Raw genomic sequence first — 21,534 nt, forward strand, 5'->3', positions numbered from 1 at the left:
AGGCAATCCAAGAAAGGCAACAGTATCCAAAAACATGAGGCAAAGAGGCAAGGTCAATAATCGGAACAGGGTCAAGTCTTACTGTGAGTCTGTGATGTGGAAACAAGGAATGCTGGAACGCGACGACAAGGTACAACGAACTGGCAACGAGAGGGAATGAGACACGAAGTTAAATACAAGGTGTAATTAGGGTGAACGAGGCACAGGTGGTGAAGATGCTCACAGGAGCAGGTGTGTGTGAAACAGGGGGGAAGACAAAACCCGGAACACACACACATGACAGTACCCCCCCCCCCCCCCCCCCCCCCCCCCTTAACGGCCGGCCCCAGACGGCCTTGGGGCCCCTGGATGCGCAACGTGGAAGTCCCGAATGAGCAAATCATCCATGATAAACGCAGACGGTACCCATGAACGTTCCTCAGGCCCATAGCCCTCCCAGTCCACCAGATATTGAAACCCCCTCCCCCTCTGACGAGACGCTTCACAGAGAAGACAGGGCCCCCATCCACAAACTGGGGGGGAGGAGGGGGCCTGGAAGGCGGGACCAAAGGGGACTCCCGGGGTGGCTTGAGTAGGCTGACGTGAAAAGCAGGGTGGACCCGCATCGACCTTGGGAGCCTCAGCTTCATGGTGACAGGGTTGATGATCTTTGTGATGGGGAAGGGCCCAACAAACTTGGGAGCGAGCTTCTTGGACTCCACCCGCAGTGGAATATGTTTGGTCGAGAGCCAAACTCGCTGACCCACTTTGTAGTTCGGGGCCGGTGTCCTCCGACGGTCAGCAGCGGCTTTGTAGGACCGTCCCTGGCGCAGCAGCATCTGGCGGGCTCGCTCCCAGGTCCTCCTGCAGCGTCTCACCAAGGTTAATGCCGCTGGAACTGTGGACTCTGGGGCTATGGCAGGAAACAGAGATGGTTGGTAACCATGCACAACGTGAAAAGGCGATAGGCCAGTGGATGCAGAGGGGAGGGAATTGTGGGAGAATTCGACCCAAACCAGTTTCTGAGACCAGGATCGCAGCTCCTGTGAAGCGAGACATCGGAGCCCAGTCTCCAGGTCCTGGTTCAGCCTCTCGGTTTGGCCGTTGGTTTCAGGATGAAACCCAGATGACAGACTGACGGTAGCACCTATGAGATTGCAAAACTCCTTCCAAAATTGCGAAATGAATTGGCGACCCCTATCAGACACCACATTCTTGGGGAAACCATGGAACTTGAAAACCTGATTAATCATTAGCTCGGCAGTGTCTTTAGCTGAGGGGAGTTTTGAAAGTGCAATGAAGTGAACATGACTTGGGCAAAATAGTCTTAGGGTCGGACAAAGAATTCTCTTCGGAGAAAATACGTGACAAACCATCTGGCTTACCATTTTTAGAACCAGGTCGGTAGGATAACGTGAAATTAAATCTAGTGAAGAACATAGCCCATCTAGCCTGCCTCGCATTTAATCTTTTAGCAGTTTTAATATACTCAAGGTTCTTGTGATCTGTCCATACTAAAAACGGAGTCTGCGCCCCCTCTAGCCAGTGGCTCCACTCCATCAAAGCCACCTTGACTGCCAGCAGTTCACGGTCACCAATGTCATAATTTTTCTCAGCTGGGGTCAGTGTTTTTGGAGAGAAAAGCACAAGGATGTAATTTATCATCCTTGAGAGATTTCTGGGAGAGCACTGCTCCTATTCCGGCATCAGACGCATCGACTTCTACCACAAACTGCTGTTTGAGATCTGGCAAAGTAAGGATGGGAGCGGAGGTAAAGCTCGACTTAAGTTTTTGAAAAGCTGCCTGACAAAGCGGGTTCCATACAAAAGGTTTGTGTGGCGAGGTAAGATCATGCAAAGGAGAGGCTATAGAACTGAAATTTCTGATGAATTTTCTGTAGAAGTTTACGAACCTTTGTACATCTTTGCGTGACATGGGAGTAGGCCAATTAATAACTGCATCGACTTTGCAAGGGTCCATTTTGACTTCAGCTTGAGCCTGGACGAAACCCAGAAAAGAAACGGACGCCTTGTGGAACTCACATTTCTCACCCTTGACATATAGTTGATTCTGCAGTAACTGCTGCAAAACAGAGCGGACATGAATAATGTGAGTCTCCTCATCCGGGGAGAATATCAAAATGTCATCCAAATAAACAAAAACATTCAACATGTCATGCAGGACATCATTGACAAGGTTCTGGAAAACAGCTGGAGCGTTAGTAAGCCCAAAAGGCATTACCAAATATTCATAATGTCCCGTTGGTGTGTTGAATGCTGTTTTCCATTCATCCCCCTCCCTTATCCTGACGAGATGATATGCATTTCTTAATTCCAGTTTGGTGAAAATCTAGGCTCCCTCCAGGAACTCAAAGGTGGCGGAGATGAGAGGAAGAGGGTACCTGTTTTTTACCGTGATCTCGTTGAGACCCCAGTAATCGATACAGGGTCGCAGGGTCTTGTCTTTCTTGTCCACAAAGAAAAATCCTGCTCCCGCAGGGGATGAAGATGGGCGAATGATCCGGGCTGCCAGTGATTCTTCCACGTACTCCTTCATGGCCTTCATGGCCTTGTGTTCCGGAACCACACCCCCTCGTGGGGGTGTGGTTCCAGGCAGCAAGTCAACAGCACAGTCATAAGGTCTGTGGGGTGGAAGGTATTTGGCCTTGGACTTGGAAAAAACGTCTTTAATATCCTGGTAACAGGTGGGCACTTGAGATAAATCAGGATCCCCAGATGGGGTCTGTGGATTGTCCTTAGAAACATAGCCCTGAACATCACATGGCGGCTTGAAACAGTTCCGGGCGCAATTGCTGCCCCATGACATAACCTGCCCAGAGGACCAGTCAATGTGGGGTTTATGTAATTTCAACCATGGGTTCCCTAAGATAAGGTCATGATTCATGGCGTCAAAAACATGAAAACTAATGCGTTCCGAGTGAGAATCAGGAAATGTCAATGTGAGTGTTTGGGTGCGGTGAGTGATCTTGCCCACAAAACTGCCGTCTGCAGCATAGGTGTTGCGGTGGCGTTTTATTTCAAAGGTTCTAAGGTGCATACGTCTAACGAGGATGGAGTTGAGTAAGTTTGCGTCAGAACCAGAGTCAATTAATACAGGTGTATGAATTTCTTGATCAAGAGAGCATAGTGTCACTTTAGGAAGAACCCGTGTAGGGTCTTCCTTAATGAAATTCAGACTCACCTCTCCCGTGCCCTTGCTACCGGCACCGGCAACTTTGACGTGACAGTTGCTCACGGAATGACCCAACTGACCGCAGTAGAAGCACCGCCCTTCTCTCAGCCGGCGTTGACGTTCCTCAGGGGAGAGACGGAACCTGCCCAGTTCCATGGGTTCATCCGTGGGGACGCTAGCCAGTGGGTTGAGACCGGAACCAGGGGATCTGCCTTGGTTTGGCTGGTCACCGAGGCTCATCCTCCAAGTGCGCGGTGACGCAGCCCTCCGCCGATCTCCATCTAGCTCGCGATCCAAAAGCCTCTTGTCGATTTTTACGGCGAGAGCGATGAGAGTGTCCAAGTCGGTCGGCAGGTCTAGGGGGACTAAATGATCCTTGACGGCGGGGGATAGTCCTTGAAAAAAGGCATCGAGTAGCGCCCGATTATTCCAATGACTCTCAGCTGCTAGAATGCGAAACTCAATCGCGTAATCTGACACCCTGCGCTTGCCTTGTTGTAAGGTGACAAGGGAGCGAGCTGCCTCACGATCTGGAGTGGAAAATTGAAAAATTTGCTCCATAGTCTTTACGAAAAAAGCCCATGAATGACACGCGGCGGAATTGCGGCTCCATTCAGCAGTAGCCCACGCCTCCGCACGACCAGTCAGGTGGGAAATGACGAAAGCGATTTTTGCTCGCTCGGTGGGGAAGGCAGCTGCCTGCAGCTCAAAGTGGAGTTCGCACTGCGTGATGAATGGCTTAATGTTCCCAGAATTTCCAGAGAACCTCTCCGGTCGAGAGAGCTGTGGGCAGACAGCAGCGGAGGTGGCAGGTGGCTGCATGGTGACTACTTCACATGGAAATACCGTGGCGGTATTGGGTGTGGTGCCAACTGGTTCCTTCTCTTGAATAATTTTCAAAAGAAGTTCAAACTGCGAGGCTACCTGTCTCATCATATTGTCCTGATGCCTTGACAGTCCCTCTGAAGGTGGAGGGCAGCAATCTGCTCATCCTGCTTCGAGAGGCGTTGACCCTGTGCTTGAAGGGCTTTGCGCACCGGGTCTGTGTCTGCTGGGTCCATGTTATGGCCAGTTCGTTCTGTCATGAACGGAACAGAGGATAGGACCCAACAAAGCACGACTCCAAAGCAAATGGACAGTTTCCAAAAAGAGAGGTTTAATAGACGGGCATAGGTCGGTGCACAGGCAGGCAATCCAAGAAAGGCAACAGTATCCAAAAACATGAGGCAAAGAGGCAAGGTCGATAATCGGAACAGGGTCAAGTCTGACTGTGAGACTGTGACGTGGAAACAAGGAATGCTGGAACGCGACGACAAGGTACAACGAACTGGCAACGAGAGGGAATGAGACACGAGGTTAAATACAAGGGGTAATTAGGGTGAACGAGGCACAGGTGGTGAAGATGCTCACAGGAGCAGGTGTGTGTGAAACAGGGGGGAAGACAAAACCCGGAACACACACACACACAACAGTGCTGTACACAGGGACGTCCATTGTTTAAAGGGTCCCTCAGTTCTCCATGAAAGTACAACAGCATCTCAACGACCAACCAGAAAACAATGCTCATTTTCGGGGCTTTTGGGGGCCAGAGCAGCCAAGTCTTTAAGGCAAAGTACTGAACCACTATTACTGCCAATTTCCCTTGAGCTTAGACAACCTCCGATGTAGTAACTCTTGTGGTTGTGTTATCTCATTTCATCATTTTCTTTAAAATGCAAACAAAATTGTCACAAAGTTCAAGTTTTCCTCTTGAAACTTTATAACAGCTCAGTGTTGTATATGATATGACACAAGGTGCTCTTTGTAAGTTACCACAGTAATGCAATTCTGCCTCATTTCCTGCAATGAGTTTTACATAAGGACATAAGGATATTTAACTGTCACAGACACATTGAAAAAAATAAAAATAAAAATCTCTCTCAGTTCAGATGTCCTATTTTCAGTTTGTCCATCCATCCAGCCATCCATTTTCTGAGCTGCTTCTCCTCACTAGGGTCGTGGGCGTGCTGGAGCCTATCCCAGCTATCATCGGGCAGGAAGCGGGGTAAACCCTGAACTGGTTGCCAGCCAATCGCAAGGCACATGTAAACAACCAACCATTCGCACTCACAGTCACACCTACGGACAATTTAGAGTCGCCCTCATACATGTCCTGTATTATTCTAACATACTTCTCTGCCACTCCAGACTTGCGCATGGAGTACAACTGTTCCTCTCTGGATACTCTGTCATAGGCTTTCTCTATATCGACAAAGACACAATGTAGCTCCTTCTGACTTTCTCTGTATTTTTCCATCAACACCCTCAAGGCAAATAATGCATCTGTGGTACTCTTTGTAGCCATTAAACCGTACCGTTGCTCGCAATTTCATTGTGTGGCTCCTCAACTTCATTCCTCTGTAGTTCCCATAGCTCTGCACATCACCCTTGTTCTTAAAAATGGGCACCAGCACACTTTTCCTCAATTCCTCAGGCATCTTCTCACCTGCTCTAATTCTGTTAAACAAGCTAGTCAAAAGCTCCACAGCCACCTCTCCTAATGTTTCCATATCTCCATAGGTATGTCATCAGGACAAACTGCTTTTCCATTTTTCATCCTCTAATCATTGCCACTTCTTGGTCTACCACACTTGCCTCTTCTACTCTTCCTTCTCTCTCATTTTCCTCATTCATCAACTCCTCAAAGTATTCTTTACATCTATCCAGCACACGACTGGCACCAGTCAACGCATTTCAATCTCTATCCTTAATCACCCTAACCTGCTGCACATCCTTCCCATCTCTAGCCCTCTGTCTGGCCAACCTGTATAGATCTATTTCTCCTTATTTAGTGTCAAACCTGGCATACATGTCATCATATGCCTCTTGTTTTGCCTTTGCCACATTTACCTTTGCACTACGTCGCATCTCCATGTATTCCTTTCCCCTCTCCTCGGTCCTCTCAGTGTCCCACTTCTTCTTAGCTAGCCTCTTTCCTTGTATGATTTCCTGTACTTTGAGTTTCCAGCACCAAGTCTCCTTCTCCCCTTTCCTGTGTCAGTGTCTCGCTGATCACCTTGGCTGTAGTGGTCCGGTCTTCTAGAAGCTCCTCCTGTCGACCGAGAGCCTGTCACACCTCTCTTCTCAAAAAGTCGCACAACACTCTTCCTTTCTCAGCTTCCACCACATGGTTCTCTGCTCTGCCTTTGTCTTCTTAATCTTCCTCCCCACCACAGTGTCATCTTACACACCACCATTTTATGCTGTCTAGCCACACTCTCCCCTACCACTACCTTACAGTCAATAACCTCCTTCAGATTACATCATCTGCACAAATTGTAATCCACCTGCGTGCTTCTACCGCCGCCCTTGTAGGTCACCCTTTGTTCCTGCCTCTTCTGGAAGAAAGTGTTCACTACAACCATTCCATCCTTTTTGCAACCTCTACCACCATCTGTCTCTCGAAGTTCCTTTCCAACATGCCAAACTTACCCATCACTTCTTCATCACCCCTGTTTCCTTCACCAACATGTCCATTACAATCTGCAGCAATCACGACTCTCTCTCTGTCTGGGATGCTGTATATGTATCTAAAGTATCATTCACGTGATTTTCTACAGTCCAAATCAAAAGATTGTTTTGCGAGAAAAGACCAAAGCTTTTGTCCTTACAAAACATCCTAGTCATCTGCCATGGCCTGCACACACCCTTCATTCATGGCTGCCGGCTACGGGTCAGTCCAGTGATTCACTTGTCATCTGTCCATGGTGTACACTGCCTCTTGTATGAGTTAGCTGGGATATGCTGACCCGCGGTCAAGGGTAGACTTGGATGAATATAATCATCAATGGTCAATTTTGGATTTTGAAAATGACCAAATGAGGAAAGGAGCATGGGCGCAGCCATTCCTTTTTTGCGTTGACCTCAGGACATTGTCAGATGTGAGGAGCAAGAAGTTCATACAGAACCTCTGACTGCTGTCAAGGAAACGCTGGAGATGCTGAAACCTTGGCAGTGTGGCACCACTGTTGACTTGAGCGGGCCCGACCGAGCCATTGGAGATTTGAGAGTTGCTCCACAAAATACTTTACTCAGGATATAGAAAACATGAACATGAGCACAAAACCAAGCCAAGAAAACTCTCAATTATAGAAAAACAAACACACAAAGTTTCGGTCAATAGGATCAGACAGACAGACTGATAAAAATAAACATCTAAATTATTGAAACAAACAAACCAGAGTTTTTTTTTATGTCTCCAAGAATGAATGGTGACCATTTGTGTATTTACTAGCTTTTTATTTTACTGCACTGCCTTAACACATTCACTGCTTTAGATGTCAAATATCCATGTTAACTGGGAAGGCTGGCAGTGAATGAGTTAAGCACTGATCATTAGCTGTAGCCACTGAAAGATTATTTTATCCCTAGTACACCATCTTTATGACCGTACTAGTTTACTAATGTGTTTTATAAAAATTGCTTTAACTTTGTGTTGCTAAAGGTCATATTTTTTTTCTTCATTCAATGACAGATGGTAATTAAGATGCAAAACAAAGAAGGAATACTTCTTATAAAGATCAAAATTGTATCCAAACACTGGCCAATATTCCACAAACATGCATGTCAGGTTGTCTATATTGTCCATAGGTGAATGAGAGTGTGAATAGTTGTTTGTTGATATATGCATTTGGTTGGCAACTCTCGCCCGGAGTCAGCTGGGATAGGTTCCCGCGCACCCGTGACACTTATGAGAATAAGCAGTGTAGAAGATTAATGTAAGTAAAAAGTACAGTAAACATGCAGTAATGGTTGTAAATATTTCACAATGATACAATTATTTTGAATCTAGTACTGTATCTGTACAACACCACAAAAACAACTGCATATTGTAGTAGATGTATTGGTTGTGGTTCACTCATTACGCCTAGCAAAATGAGGCTGCAAAGGTTGAATCAAGGCAACTGGACAGTTCTCGTTTGTTGAAGAAGTTACACCTTCAATCCAAAAGGCTTCTTCAGTTCTACATTTTAGCTTGTGGAGCCTCCCACTTTAGGCCTCGTTCGGTGTGTCCCCTAATGGTGGCCAACAATAGGGTGTTGTTGTTGTTGCCCGGTGTGGTTAGTGATCAGACAACCATCCTAGACAAAAGCTGATTCACTCCCAAGGTCAAGTCATTGAGCAATGAAAGTGTAGCAAATGTGGTGATACAATGACAAATGTGCAAATGATGCAGTCGTCAAGCAATTTAAAGTGATTAGTAGTGCGATAATTGTCAAACAACAATAATTGTGCAAATGGTGCAGAGTCCTCAAGCACCTAAGTGGCCAGGAGTGAACAACAACAGTTATGCAAATAACACAGAGTGACGAAGCTACAACGAGTATGGTATTTATGTAATAATATCCCAACAGAGATGTCATAAACATAGTTGGAAAAAAATTCTAGTATAGTGTATCAAGATTTAGATGGATAGTGACCCAAAGCATACTATGAGAGCAACACAAGACTTTTGTGAATGATCAAGTCAGCCACCTGATTTCAACCCGACAGCAGCAGTTACAAAAACAGAATGCAGAAAAATACCCTAACCAAGCATGCGCAGAAGTGCTAAACAGTTGTTTTTTTTTCAATTTTCTTTCCCTGGATTTTTGTGTATATGCTCAAAGACAGACCACCTCTGGCGTCAACATCAGCCTTATTATGTTACAAATAATGCGCCATTAAAAGTGTGTTTGCGTTGTCCTCTACTGTTGATGACCTAAATGCAGAGGAAAAAAATTGTGTGCATGTGTTTATGACAGTAAAGAGGCAAATATTTGTGTTGTCATCTCAGTTCTTAGTTTCGGGTTAACTGTCTCAGCAAAGATGATCATATTTTGAAGAAAGTAAAATATTCTGAGTCATATGAGAAGGGGAGCTTTTTCCTTCTGGCATTTCAGAGCACTGCAGCATTTTTGCACGGTGCTCTCTGTATGCCTTCAATTTCATTAAGTTAATTGTAGCTGACAAATAAAAAGAAAGAAAAAAAAAGAAAATGGATCGTCAAGTGAGCTTTAACAGCATTTAATAGTTTTCACCGTAAAAGTAATTTTATTAGAATTGTCTAATCAAATTAACCATACTGTCAGACCAAAAATAAAATTGGACTAATATCCTGTGTGAGTGGATGGCATGTTCACTTCTGGGGAGACAGGATACAAATGTTGAAAAATTAAGTTATTTATACTGGCAAAGCATCGTAACTTGGCTCAATTTTCCGTGCAGACTGTGGGAGCAAAGACAAGGACTGTCGGGCTGAATGAACTGTTTCTTTTTCAGTTAGTCTGCCCATGGGCGACAAATGCCTGGTCTAGGCCCCACCAGAAACATTTTCACATTACGAGGGAATAATTAAGATCAGGGGGAAAAGAACATATGGGACTTTATTAGACTAGACGACAGACCAGCTTTGGTGATATCAATGATGAGTCACGTACATAGAAAGAATATGGCAAAAAATAATTTTGTCTTTAATGAAAGGAGTTTTTTGTTGTTGGATATTATATCTCATCTCCTCACTAATCCAAGTATTTGCCAAGCACTATTAGGGTCATTTAAAATCCTTATGATAATCTGAAGGGGAAAATAGCTCACACATACGGGAACTACGAACTAATTACAAACAGAGGGCACACTTTATTATAGTCAAATCAAATTCATAAGTGACATAATCAAGGCTAATTAATGTCGTTCAATACATAATTGTGTACCTTTTCACTCATTGTGGATCTGGCAACGTATTGTGGCAGATGGTGTTCCGCAGGGTCCTGTTAAGGTGAGGCAGCCGGATCACGTCCAACTGTCAAGTAAATCCTCTCAAAGCTGCCAAGTTAATACGTTAGACTCGTTTAGGAAGGAAAAGTTATACATTAGGGCCGTGAAGAGCTGTATCAGATATTCAATTTTAGTGGGAAAATCACAGACAGAATTGTGACCTCTCTTCAGGGTGACATCAAACTACGCTCAGAATGTTTAGTTTAGAAGTACATACGTACATACATGAGTATAAAAAGCTTCAACATATAATTGTTTGAGTGGTTTTAGTTTAAGCAGACTCTGTTTATTCTTGTCATTTAGATGAAGATCAGACCACATTTTATGACCAATTTATGCATAAATTTAAGAAATTACAAAGGGTTTACATACTTTTTCCTCCCACTGTAAGCGCCTGAGAATAGCAAAGACCCCTTATGTTTGCAGCATCTATTCGGTTACCGTGCGGGCCAGTTCCATGTGATTTTATCAAATGGTTCTTACAGATGTAATTGCATTCGAATTAAACATTATCCTGAGCGATTTGGCTCAAGTTTTAAATGCAGTGTTACGTAGCACGGGCACATAACTGCACACCCAATTGGCATGCACACGGGAAGAGGTAGCTGAAAATCAAAATTATCGGCACGATGGATTCATTTTCTATAACCCAGTAAAATGTTTGTTTGCCTTTTCCACTAACACTTCCAATTCCATCACTTCAAACTTCATTTTGGGCTTGTGTTGCATTCCCGAATTTTCTATAGTGAAAAGCATCAGAACTACCTGAAGTACAAAACCCATCCATCCATCCATTCTCTACCGCTTATCCGGGTCGGGTCGCGGGGGCAGTAGCTTCAGCAGGGACGCCCAGACTACCCTCTCCCCAGCCACTTCATCCAGCTCTTCCAGGGGGATCCCGAGGCGTTCCCAGGCCAGCCGAAGGATGTAGTCTCTCCAGCACGTCCTGGGTCGTCCCCGGGGTCTCCTCCCGGTGGGACATGCCCGGAACACCTCACCAGGGAGGCGTCCGGGAGGCATCCGAATCAGATGCCCCAGCCACCTCATCTGGCTCCTCTCAATGAGGAGGAGTAGCGGCTCTACTCTGAGATCCTCCCGGATGACCGAGCTTCTCACCCTATCTCTAAGGGAGAGCCCGGACACCCTGCGGAGGAAACTCATTTCGGCCGCTTGTATCCGGGATCTTGTTCTTTCGGTCACGACCCACAGCTCATGACCATAGGTGAGGGTAGGAACGAAGATCGACCGGTAAATTGAGAGCTTCGCCTTTCGGCTTAGCTCTTTCTTTACCACAACGGACCGATACAAAGTCCGTACAAAACCATTTTTTATTATTATTTTTTTTAATACAGCGGTCTCCACCACTTTTACACTTGTTGTTAGAGTGAGCAAATGCAATTTTTTTTGTATTCATGTCATCTTCCATCTACAATGGAAGATGACAGGATGGTTTGTTTTCTTTGATTTTTCAGTTTTCTGAGCCAATTGCTTGGAGTCATTGTACACATGAACCCAAACCGAGCCATTTTAAAGTGTAAGTTTGTGATCAAATATAATAACTGACTCAAATATTTTGCAATATTTTCCCCCAAATCGTCACGTAAGCAGAATATTAGAAATACAATACCTCTCAGCATGCATTTGTACACCAATGTGAACTACAAACAGCATAATAATCAAAAGCATATGGTTATTTTCATACTTTTCTGCAGTGTCAATCAAAACTGAGCACTTGTATCTACTGCTCTCGATGCACACTCGGGGGGTGTCAGCAACTTTTACACTACGTAGCACAGTGGAAAGTGATTGGTACTGTTGCTTGAAGGAAGAAGGCAGATAATTGTTTGTGTTTGTGTGTAGAATTTGCATGATCTCCCTGTACTTGCTCAGGTTCTTAAATTATCTCCAGTATATGTGTAAATGGGATTGTCAAATGTTGTTTGTCCGGATGTGTCGGCACAGTACGGACATAATTGACAGGCCATCTAACAGGGTCCTCACTGTAAATCTGCCAGGACAGAACCCCATCATTCCTAGCAGGATTATGGATAATAGATTAAAGAAAATGAACAGATGAACCTATTTCATAATGCATTTACAGATGTAAAACTGTGCTAAAAAAAAAAAAGAAAAGAAAAGAATAATTGAGTGCCATTATTCTGGCACAGAGGCAAATTGGAATGGTAATTTGGATATTATAGGTCACGTCAGAGCAGCTACACTGAATCTAGAAAAAGGCAATGTAAGGAGAAATATAATTCAGAAACCCAAACCAAAAAAGTAGCGTTAGTCCAATGTATGGAAAGACTAAGAGTATTTTCTCAAACTTGGCTGAACTTAATATGCACCACAAGCCGTACATCGCTGCGGTGACAAAGACATTTATTTACCGTGTCCATCCATCCATTTTGTATAATGCCTGGAGCCTATCCCAGCTGACTTTGGGCGCCATTCAATCACAGCTATATACTGTGTCCTTGATCACTATTGGCAGATTTACTGGGTCAGGATTTTATGTCATCAGATAAGACAGAAAATATGGCTACTTGTTGCTAACTTCTTGCATACGTTTGTTTTGCTTGAAATGTATTTATGATCCTTTTGGCCTGTACGACTAACAGGAAAATCAATGTTAATAATATGCAGTCGCGTAAAGGTATGATGGCGTCCCTTGTACGACGTTGGGCAACCTCCTGATTCCACTGCAGTCTCATAATGTTGGCACTGTTACTTAAAAAGACGGCGTTACAACTTACCACTTTGCTTGTGTCAGGACAAATGATAGAAGTCGTGAGATTCATGGTATTCTTTATGAAATTTATTTATCATTCAGCTGCACCCTAGACAACTGCGAATTTGTCTTGGCCTTCGAGACAGTTGTGCTCATAAGTTTACATACCTGGGAAGAATTGGGAAATATGACACAAATATCACCCTGAACGGTGCCCATCTCATTGTTTTCCTTATTACTAAGTTTCATATAATGGTTGCGCTATTCCAAATTGCCGGACAATTTCATTTGAATCCCATGACAAATAATATAAATGTAGGGCATGTAAACTTATGAGCACAGCAGTATATCCATCTGAAAGTGTTCTTTTTATTAAAAAAGAAAACAAGAACCAAAAAGATGTATTTTTTTTTTACAGTGCAACTGAAACTTAACAACAATAATTTCAATAATCATAATGACATGAACATTTTCTTTCAATGTACATTTGTTTTCCATATACAAACAATGTTCTTACAACACATCACATTCTGTCTTGTTTCTGCCATAAAAATGGAGCTTCCAAATATCCGTATATTTGTATTTACATATACACATATGATACAGTGGAGTACTTTTAAATTTTTTGGCCTATTCACAGGACAATACTTACATAAAGTTGAGTAATCTGTAAAATATTTTCGTTTTCTGTCTCAAATTGGCTCAACAAGCACTTTAGACTACTTTTTTGACAGAAGAATTTCGAAGGTAATGTATTGTAGCATCGAATATTTTTGTTAATACCCTGCTTGTTTGTGCAACAGCAGACGACATTTTGATGCTGCGCCACATGATCACCGTATCATGCTTTTTTTTTTTTTTTTTTGCACCCTTGACATTTCAGCACAATATTGACATTACAAAAAGCTCGGTTGATAAAGTAGCAGTCAGTCTTGACAACCGATACATTCAATGATAAATGTTGGAGGTAGAAAAAAATTAATCAGACTAACAGATGCGGCAATTATGTTTTAGACAAAATCTCCCATGGTGAAATTCTCTTCGCATTATAACTGGTTAATTTAGGTGATTTGTAGTTTAGCAAAATCCATCATTGGACTCAAATAGCTGTCAATGAAGCTGAAGTCTGCTGAACTCCAGCTTCAAGTTAAAAAAAAAAAAAAAAAAAAAAGTTCATGCTTATGTTTTGTGGTTTTTATATCCATACAACCCAAGTCCTGCTATGAATGTTGTTAAAGTTTACAGTTTTCCCATGACATCAGGCATCTCTGGACACGCCCGCCGCTGCCATGTTGGAGGTCGACAAATTAGGGCTGTGTATTTCCATGGCGTAACTCTGCAAGAGGGGGCAGGTTACACTGGATGGTCGTACTCTCGCAGACGCACGCAGCCGACGTATTTTTAACAAAAGAGCCCAGTTTTGTTCCAGTGCTTACTGAGTGTTTGAATAGATACATTTGATGAAAAAATGGTGAATTACTGTGTGGCGTGTGGCTGCTACAGATGTGGGTTGGGGGTGGGTTGGGGGTGTATATGTCCATATGTGCTTACTGAGTGTTTGAATAGATACATTTGATGAAAAAATGGTGAATTACTGTGTGGCGTGTGGCTGCTACAGATGTGGGTTGGGGGTGGGGGGAGGGGGGGGATTAAGTCTCATTTCACCGTTTACTGCCGCCAATTTGAATCAACATCTAAGGAGATTTGAACATAGCTGATATTAAATGTTTAAGGCTGTACAGAAAAAAAACCAAAGGAACTCAAATGAACACGAGTCAGTCTACTAGTCTTTCCATTTCAAGACTTTAGCTCCTCCTCCAACCAAATAATGATCACATGATTGAAAAGCGAAGGTGACCGTGAGCTTTGGTTGAGTGATGAGTAGAAAATGGATCTTGAATTCCTCTCATCATTTGTGAAAATTCCCTCCTTAACATCAAGAATCCTCATTTCTTTCACGCAAAGTACAACCAAATAGTGTTTTCAAAGATTCAACATGCAGCAGTGTGTGACCTTGCATCACATGCTGTCACAAGCCGCTCGATCTCGTGAGAATTTAGTAGGAATTCATACAAAAAAAGCGAGGCACTTTTTCCTAAGATGAACAGAGTCGGGACAAAAACTGCATTAATTTCTATATGAAATCCTACTATATTCTACAGAGAGCAGGCTCTTGTAAGGTGCACAGTAGAACAAATATGGACATATACATTTTGTATCATTCTGGTAAGCCTTAACGTCATAGCATATCAAACATAGCTTTTTTTGTTTGTTTATATTTGCAAGTGTGAAGTCATTCACATGCATAGGTGTCAGCCAATGGCGTACCGTGATCTCACCGCACACAACAGAGCCTTGTGATAACGGATTCTTTCCTCTGATTTGTTTCATTTGATACAGCCACAGTGCCCCCCCCCCCGCTCAGTCAAACTAATTTACAACACAAAACACAGAAAGTACAAGACGTGTCTTTCAAGTAAACACAATGAAGGGCGGCCAGTTGAAATTAGAAAATCTATGTCACAGTTTGTGTAGTTGTTATGGCAAAGGAGAATCAAAAATTCATATGTTCAGGTGGAAAAAAAAGTGCTTTATAATAAATGTGCACTGGGTACACACCCAAGGAGGGAAGTACAGTACATGAAAAGCCAGAGAACAGTCAATAAAAGCAAACGATTCAATTACAAGCAGAGAGAGGAAAATGTCAAGTGGTTCTGAAGTTCAAGTCAATACGCAGCGGAAACATCACGAAAGTGCAATCTGTCCTGAAAACAAGAAACAGGATTTGTGTTGGCAAGTCTTCTCCTCCATAGCTGATTTTTTTTTTGAGCTCCTGATGTTGAATTACCTTCTCTGGGCATTATATAGTCTTAAATGGAATTCTGTTAAGAGTTGTAATTCTCATGTTTCTCATGACTTCTTAAACTAATCCTATCACTTAGCAACAGTCCCACTCTTTCCTTTGAGCCATGGGAGATAATTAAAGGAAGCAACCTGTATGCATGCATAGAAGCAAAGGGAATATCTCTTTCTATATTATCTTGAAAAAATACTTCTCGTACTGCATGTGGCCTAAAGTCAGCTTAACTGTGGCCCTGATGTGGATAAGCGCTACAGAAAATCAAGGGATGGTATATTTATTGTTCTTGTTTGTGCATCAGATCACAAAAGCAATGATAATGAAAGCGATACAGTATATTTCAAAGTTCTTTGGAACAGTTTATGATCTTATTATTTTTTATCTCTTACACAAAGTAAAACACAATTTCAAGGTAAACAAAGTTAATTTTGGAGCTCTGGGAGAACGGATAGACGGCCAGCAAATCATGTTACTTTTCAATAGTTGGCAGAATACATTATTTTAAAATTCTTCTTGTTCAAAGGCCTGAAAGTTGATGTATTAAAATAATATATTAAATAAAAAAATAAAAACAAAACAAAGCTATGAAAAAAAGACAAAAAAAATCATCCTTAAAACTCCACACAGCTGCAGAGTTGCTGTTTTTGATTTTGTTCTTGATTTTATTTCTTTCATGCCAAAGTATGTTGGCATACCCCCCCTTAAGCTCATCAGACATGTCCAGCATGCTAAGAGCCAGCACTCTCTAATCAAAGCTCAACATAACATTTAAAAGAATAATAATAATAAATAAATGCAAGTCACGATGGCTACATTGCGACTGGAAGAAATATTAGTGATGATTACGTATTCTTTTTCTTTGTATTCATTTTTGTGATTCTTCCAAGAAAAACAAAACATTAATTATGTCAGAATGTTACTATTAACTACTTTTTGTCAAAGTGCAATACATCTTTTGTACAATTCAAGATTTGTAGCTTATTATTATTATTATTATTAAAGAGATGATCTTCAAGAAAATGTAAAATTTAACTACTGAATCTGATTGTGGCGTTTTTATGTCCTGAGTTTTTCCTACCAAGTACATAAGGAATACAACATACAGTATCTTTTCCTGGAGACCTGCTGACAAATAAACAATTATGGGTGCTTGGTTCCCTCCTTCAAATGAGTTGATACCTTGAAAGAAAAATCCTCTTTTCACATCAAAACAAACCATGATGTCTTCCAATTTGAGGCATGCATCAATAAATATAGAAACGAAATACAGCATCAAATACATTATTCATAATAAATATATTAAAGGTGGTTTATCGAGAACTCTTCTCTCTAAATCTCATCATCATTTCACAAGTCCTCTTAAAGTTGATCTGTCATCCGATCGGATCGTTGCATGTTCACAGTACCTGATTTGACTTTTATCTGCTTGCATGGTGGTCGTTGCATGACTGGAACTGTGTATTATTTATTATATTTGAGGCGTGAAATAAGTTCTTTAAACTTTGGCCTTTGAAGTCCTGACTTGCTCTTCTCATCCACTGTCTTTTCTTCCCACTTGCTTGCTAATTGCCAGTTTGATCTAGAGGAAGTCACTCTGCTGCTCATTGGAGAGTTGACTGACAGCCACTTCACTATGCTGCGACCCTCGGAGCATTGTGGCAGTCTGCTGAGGGCTGTAGTCGATACAGTTTTCCCTTGTAGCAGTAATCTCAGGGCAAGGGCAGTGTCTGCATGTGCCATGGTTTTCCAGTAGCCCGTTGGAAAAGCGCGTAGAGTTACATTCTTCTTTGTGGTGAGGTCGCCTGCACGTTCCCTTCTGGGTGGAGTTGTGCTGACACAAACACCCGCAGAGCGACCTTCTGCACAGGGCTACATCGCGACAGAGGAACTTGCGGAAGTTGGGCTTAAAAACCAGATAGACGATAGGGTTGTAAAGTGTAGAGGACTTGGCGAAGATAGCAGCCACTGCGAAAGCCATGGGTGGCACGTTCGAGGGGTTACCAAATGCCGCCCACATGGACACGATCGCATATGGACTCCATGCTGTCAGGAAACCGATGCAAACTGCCACGGACAGCTAAAAACAAAACAAAAATCGTGCCAATATAAAGACTTCTAAACATTCACAAATTCATATTCACAAAAAGTTCGGGATGTTCCGCTTTTGGGTGAATTTTCGGGATGAGCTCATCTCTACATGTAAACTTAATTTGACTGTCTCTAAACTCGAAAACGGCGGCACGGCGGACGACTGGTTAGACCGCCAGCCTCACAGTTCTGAGGAGCGGGGTTCAATCCCCGGCCCCGGCTGTGTGGAGTTTGCATGTTCTCCCCGTGCCTGCGTGGGTTTTCTCCGGGCACTCCGGTTTCCTCCCGCATCCCAAAAACATGCATGAATTGAAGACTCTAAATTGCCCGTAGGTGTGAATGTGAGTGCGATTGGTTGTTTGTTTGTATGTGCCCTGCGATTGGCTGGCAACCAGTTCAGGGTGTACCCCGCCTCCTGCCCGATGTTAGCTGGGATAGGCTCCAGCACGCCCGCGATCCTAGTGAGGAGAAGCGGCTCAGAAAATGGATGGATGGATGGATAAACTCAAAAACACATGTCCCGCTGTTAAAGACCATATAATGTTAATTAACAGATTTTTTTTTCAATACATTAGACATTTTTGAGGATAATGTGAAAATACTGAATTGTTGTTGTGATACAAAAAGAATACATGTAGTCGAGCATGAGACCTCCCCACTAAACAACAACTTGAGAAAACTATCTAAAGCAGTGACTAAAAATGTTTGCTATATAGTTTTAAGTGGCTAACATTAGGTTATGCTAGCTCGACTACTACATATTGCTAACTTATAAATGGAAGGAAGAAAAATACCACTCTACAACAGACTGAGAGGTTTATTCTCAGGTAGGATTGGATTCTGGCTCTGGTGGGTCAAACATGGAGGGATGTGGAGGCATAAGAATGTTTCTCAACTAAGTAACATCCATTTTTCAGTGGTATTTGATTGACAGTTGAGCTGGGCTTCTCGACAGCTTTTAAGAGCGAAGACAGCTATTTGATTTCTCATGTCTTTTTTTCATACTTTGTGATTTTTTTTTTAAATCTTACTAATTTAGCAGGTTTGTTAACAGCACTGTTCTCTGTAGTGTGTCAAATTCATAAGATATATTTATTTTTGCCTTGAATCAAATGTTTCAGTACTTTTTACACAACTTGCTATTCTATTACAAGGAGCTGAAAATTCACCACAGATGTTGGCTCCATTTATCGACCGATACATTTCCTGGCTCAATTAGAATTGGTATTTAAACAGTCATCGTCATCATGCTGCTCACATTTGGAGACTTAAATGACATCTGAGAATTGATCAACAGTACTTTGCCATTGCCAGGCTTCAAACAGGAAGTGACCACTATGTTTTGAGTGTCAGACTATCATAAGTAAGTTGCAACAGAGGTCCAGAGAGACTGGAAAAGTCACAGACAGGAAAAAAATTCCTCTTGTTAATTTTCAGCTACTTGCTGCAGGACAACAAGTTGTGCAAAAAGTACTGATTAAACAATTTGACGTCCTGAAATGTCACCCAAAAGCGCGATATACCAAACTTTTTGTGAGTAGTGTAAAAACATACATTATATCGTAATGAATGTTGGAAATGTACAGTACCTTAACAATAAGCGCATGCGCATTGGTGATCTTGTTCTGAGGGGACATGTGCTGTTGCACTGCCTGGCGGGAACTGCGGACCGTCAACAAGATGAACGCGTACGACAGAAAGATGACAGTACAGGGAACAATGTAGCAGAAGAAGAAAAGGCAGACGATGTAGCTCATAGCTGAAGAGTTGTGGCTGGGCGCGTGCCAGTCTATGCAGCATGCCGTACCGTACGGCTCGGGCCCGTACTTTCCCCAGCCGGACAGGGGCCCCGCAGCAAACACCGCCGCGTAGCACCAGACCCCAGCGACCAGCAGGCAGGCGTGGCAATAGGAGAACTTGTTGCCTGAGGGAAAAGCATAACGGAGAGTTTAATTGAAAAACAAGTCTCACGGTCAGGCGAACACAGCAGAGCACCCTGTCTTGTCAGCTGTGTTTTCACAGATGGGGGGAACAGTATGTGCTTATGGGGACATGTATGACAGAACATGTATGACAGGATGTGGAGAGGACATCATCACGAATTCATCAGGAAAAGTTCAGCAAAGCTCAAAGAATTCCTTCTTAAAACATATCAAACGCTACAGTGGGAGTGGTAAGGGAAAGAAGAAAATGAATAAAAACAATACTCATCCAAACCACACTGGATCTACTAACATAATGTTTTAAGAAGAAAAACAATCAGATTAAATAAACAATAACTGAAAAATGAATCTTTGTAAATCAGATGATTCAACCCCTCAATGTATGCATCAGCAATTGCAGTGGTGCCTTCATATACGATTGTCCTGACAAAACTAAACTCGGGTCACAGTAGTTTAGCAGAAAGAAAAAGAAGAGAAAAAAAGAGGCTTACTGTCAAACTAAATGTAAAACTCTCATATTTAAAACAATAATAGGACACGCTGGCCTGGGAAGGCCTCGGGATCCCCCCGGAAGAGCTGGATGAAGTGGCTGGGGAGAGGGAAGTCTGGGCGTCCCTGCTAAAGCTACTGCCCCCGGCACCCGACCTCGGATGAGCGGTAGAAAATGGATGGATGGATGGATAACTTTGCTATAATGATATGTAGCGGGCAAGCCGTGAAAACATGACACCCAGCACCCCAGTCTCCGGCGAGACTCGCTCTTCCCACCGAGATAGACGACCACGGAGTGGCGAGACGTAACTTCACATACAGACGCTAAATGAAGCAACAGCCATAATCAACAGAAGCAAGATACAGACATTTGCTTTGGCATGCCGATGCTAAGTGAAATACCAGCACCCGGAGCTTCGAAGCGGAGACCAAAGATACCGAGTTTGCCCTAGGTTAATTAACTTCCACCGCCAGCCAGCCTGGAAGATTTCACCAACAAAGGTGCCTCCGCCCTGTTGGGTACCGCGCCACTTGGCCAGTAAAGCTGGGAGTTTGAACAGGCAACGGCGACACCCACAGGCGACGGAACGCCACTACAGACGCGCATTCATGAAACACAGTCTGTACCGGACTTGGCTGGGAGTTAATATTTTAAGAACTTTACATGAACGCCACGAGTGACTGTATTGCTGCAAACTTGAATGTCTGATGTTGAATCTGTTGTCAACTGAACCAGATGAGATGTTCCACTCCACACCACACAAATGCCACATTGAAAATAGTAGTGTTCTCAACAATCACATAACATTTGAAACATTCGTTACAGGTATTAAAGAGGATGAGCATGGGACAATGCAAAGCGGGGAAATGGTCTCGTTATCTTAAATCCAATCATTAATATTTTATTCCACTGTTTTTAAACCACGAAATAATACCAAAATGGGAAATTAACACTCAGAGGCGGTCCACCTTCCTTTTTGGTCCCAAAGGTGGTAAAGGAAGGCGGGAGGGGGTAAACCACCCCCTTCTGGCTCGCTTCGGAGCAAAAAAAGGCCGGAAGTATGCTCTCTGAAGCAGCTCTTGTCTCACCCGACCAACTTGCCGACGACTGACTTAGGCAGGATGCCGACCTCACCACGAGGTGACGAGGACACATCGGAACATCCCCGACTGCAGAGCATCCTGCAAGCGCTCCGAGCTACCCGGTTTGGGGGCCTGAAGCGGGCACAACACCGGGCTCCTGCCGCCCTGCCTGGGAACTTTTTGGGCTCCCTTTTTTCCATTTTCTTCTTCCTTTCCGCCAAATCCACATGTTCCCGGTGCGGACCGGGCCGGCCGAACACTCGGAAGTTTGACCCGCCTGCCTCAAGCGCGTTCAAGACACGCTAGTCCAACATTGCGGTCTACTAAAAGTACAGATTAGTGTATATTTGGGTTTAAATTAACGAGAACA

The 21,534-nt window shown here is 43.2% G+C and overlaps 1 protein-coding gene across 2 annotated transcripts in view; it reads right to left on the bottom strand.

The window, feature by feature from the left end:
* Positions 1-12,658: 12,658 nt before the first annotated feature.
* Positions 12,659-21,534, bottom strand: part of opn7b (opsin 7, group member b) — a 55,335-nt gene continuing 46,459 nt past the window's right edge. For both annotated transcript variants that reach the window (XM_061753769.1, XM_061753683.1), the window contains 2 exons: positions 19,236-19,570; positions 12,659-17,635 (listed from right to left, as the gene is read on the bottom strand). In XM_061753769.1, the coding sequence (XP_061609753.1) occupies positions 17,138-17,635; positions 19,236-19,570 (833 nt within the window). In that variant the 3' untranslated portion in view covers positions 12,659-17,137. The remainder of the gene's footprint in view (positions 17,636-19,235; positions 19,571-21,534) is intronic.

Source organism: Phyllopteryx taeniolatus, chromosome 1, assembly GCF_024500385.1.
Source record: "Phyllopteryx taeniolatus isolate TA_2022b chromosome 1, UOR_Ptae_1.2, whole genome shotgun sequence".
Classification (NCBI taxonomy): domain Eukaryota; kingdom Metazoa; phylum Chordata; class Actinopteri; order Syngnathiformes; family Syngnathidae; genus Phyllopteryx; species Phyllopteryx taeniolatus.